This window comes from Octopus bimaculoides, chromosome 12 (assembly GCF_001194135.2).
Source record: "Octopus bimaculoides isolate UCB-OBI-ISO-001 chromosome 12, ASM119413v2, whole genome shotgun sequence".
NCBI classification, from domain to species: domain Eukaryota; kingdom Metazoa; phylum Mollusca; class Cephalopoda; order Octopoda; family Octopodidae; genus Octopus; species Octopus bimaculoides.
Window position 1 is genome coordinate 14,669,794 of NC_068992.1, and position 1,363 is coordinate 14,671,156.

The 1,363-nt window shown below is 39.4% G+C and overlaps 1 protein-coding gene across 1 annotated transcript in view; it reads left to right on the top strand.

The window, feature by feature from the left end:
- LOC106874488 (phosphatidylinositol 4,5-bisphosphate 3-kinase catalytic subunit beta isoform) overlaps positions 1 to 1,363 on the top strand; it is a gene marked incomplete at its 3' end in the record, with an annotated part of 65,500 nt that overhangs the window by 43,116 nt on the left and 21,021 nt on the right. Inside the window, exon 8 of the mRNA XM_052972246.1 lies at positions 137 to 206. Within this exon, the coding sequence (XP_052828206.1) occupies positions 137 to 206 (70 nt within the window). The remainder of the gene's footprint in view (positions 1 to 136; positions 207 to 1,363) is intronic.

A 1,363-nucleotide genomic window follows, 5' to 3' on the forward strand; every position in this document is an offset into this window, starting at 1 on the left:
GTACATGATAAGACTTCCAATCAGTTAAGATCAAAAGCCATGAGAGCCACTGCCTGGTACTGCATCCGGGCATATTATTATTATTATTATTATTATTATTATTATTATTATAATATTTGTTTTGCATTTATTTCAGTTTATTTATGAATGTCTTCACAAGGACTCTGTTCCCAGGGTATGTTTGGTGACTCGGTCGGAAGTTTCTTGTAAGTATTCTGTATATTGTTGTTGTGTTTTGTTGTTTCTTCTCAAGTATCTTTCTCCTCCTGCACACCATTGTGGCCACCGCCACTATGATGACGATGGTCATCATCATCATCACTATAACTATTATCATGACTGCCACCACCATCATCATTATCACCACCACTGTTCCATTTATCATCACCACACACACATACGCGCGTATACATATACAAACACACATGTACATGTGTATATATACACACACACATCTGTTTGTTTGCTTGGAAATGAGTCAGGGTTGGCAGTTAGCAGGGCATCAGGCTGTAGAAAATATGCTTCAATAAAGTCCTTCAAATCCATGGAAGCATGGAAAAGAAACCATTAAAAGAATGATGACACAGTTCCACATTAATTTCATGAGCAGGCTGTTCCATTGATCAGATCTGCTCGAACCCTCATCATTGTAACCGACAGAGTGCCACATATATATATATATTGGTGCCACATAAAGAGCACTTATGCCAGTTGCACATTAAAAGCTCCTAGTACACACACTGTAAAGTGGTTGGCATTAAGAAGGGCATCCAGCTGTAGAAACCAAGCCAAATCAAACTGGAATCTGGTGAAGTTTTTCAGCTTGCCAGTTCTGGTCAAACTGTCCAATCCATGCTAGCATGGAAAATGGATATTAAATGATGATGAGGATGATATACACACATACATGCATGCATATATGTATATATATATATATCGCCGGCAGCCGCGCCCTCGCAGGCGGTGCTGACGACTGTCGTGGACGAGCCACGCGACAGGAGACCTTTCTTCCGGGTGTGCACGACAGGAGACACCGACGCGGATACGTGCATATATATGTATGTATACGTTCGTATATGTGGGTATACTGTGTGTTTATATATATATATTTGTATTTATGTGCTTTTCTGAGTATATTCCACCGATGAAGGCAAAGCATTTATTATGCAAAGCCAGAAATCCGGGATCTGGAATTATCCAGTTATTTTTACTAGTTTATTTTGTCTTCGCTCTTTGTGCTATATGAACATTTATTGTGGTTTAGAGTCAAGATTTGACTGCTATTTTTCAGCGTGGCGGTATCTCTTAGATACCCTATATTATAATTATATATATGGACTGGCTCTTGTGCGGGTGGCACATA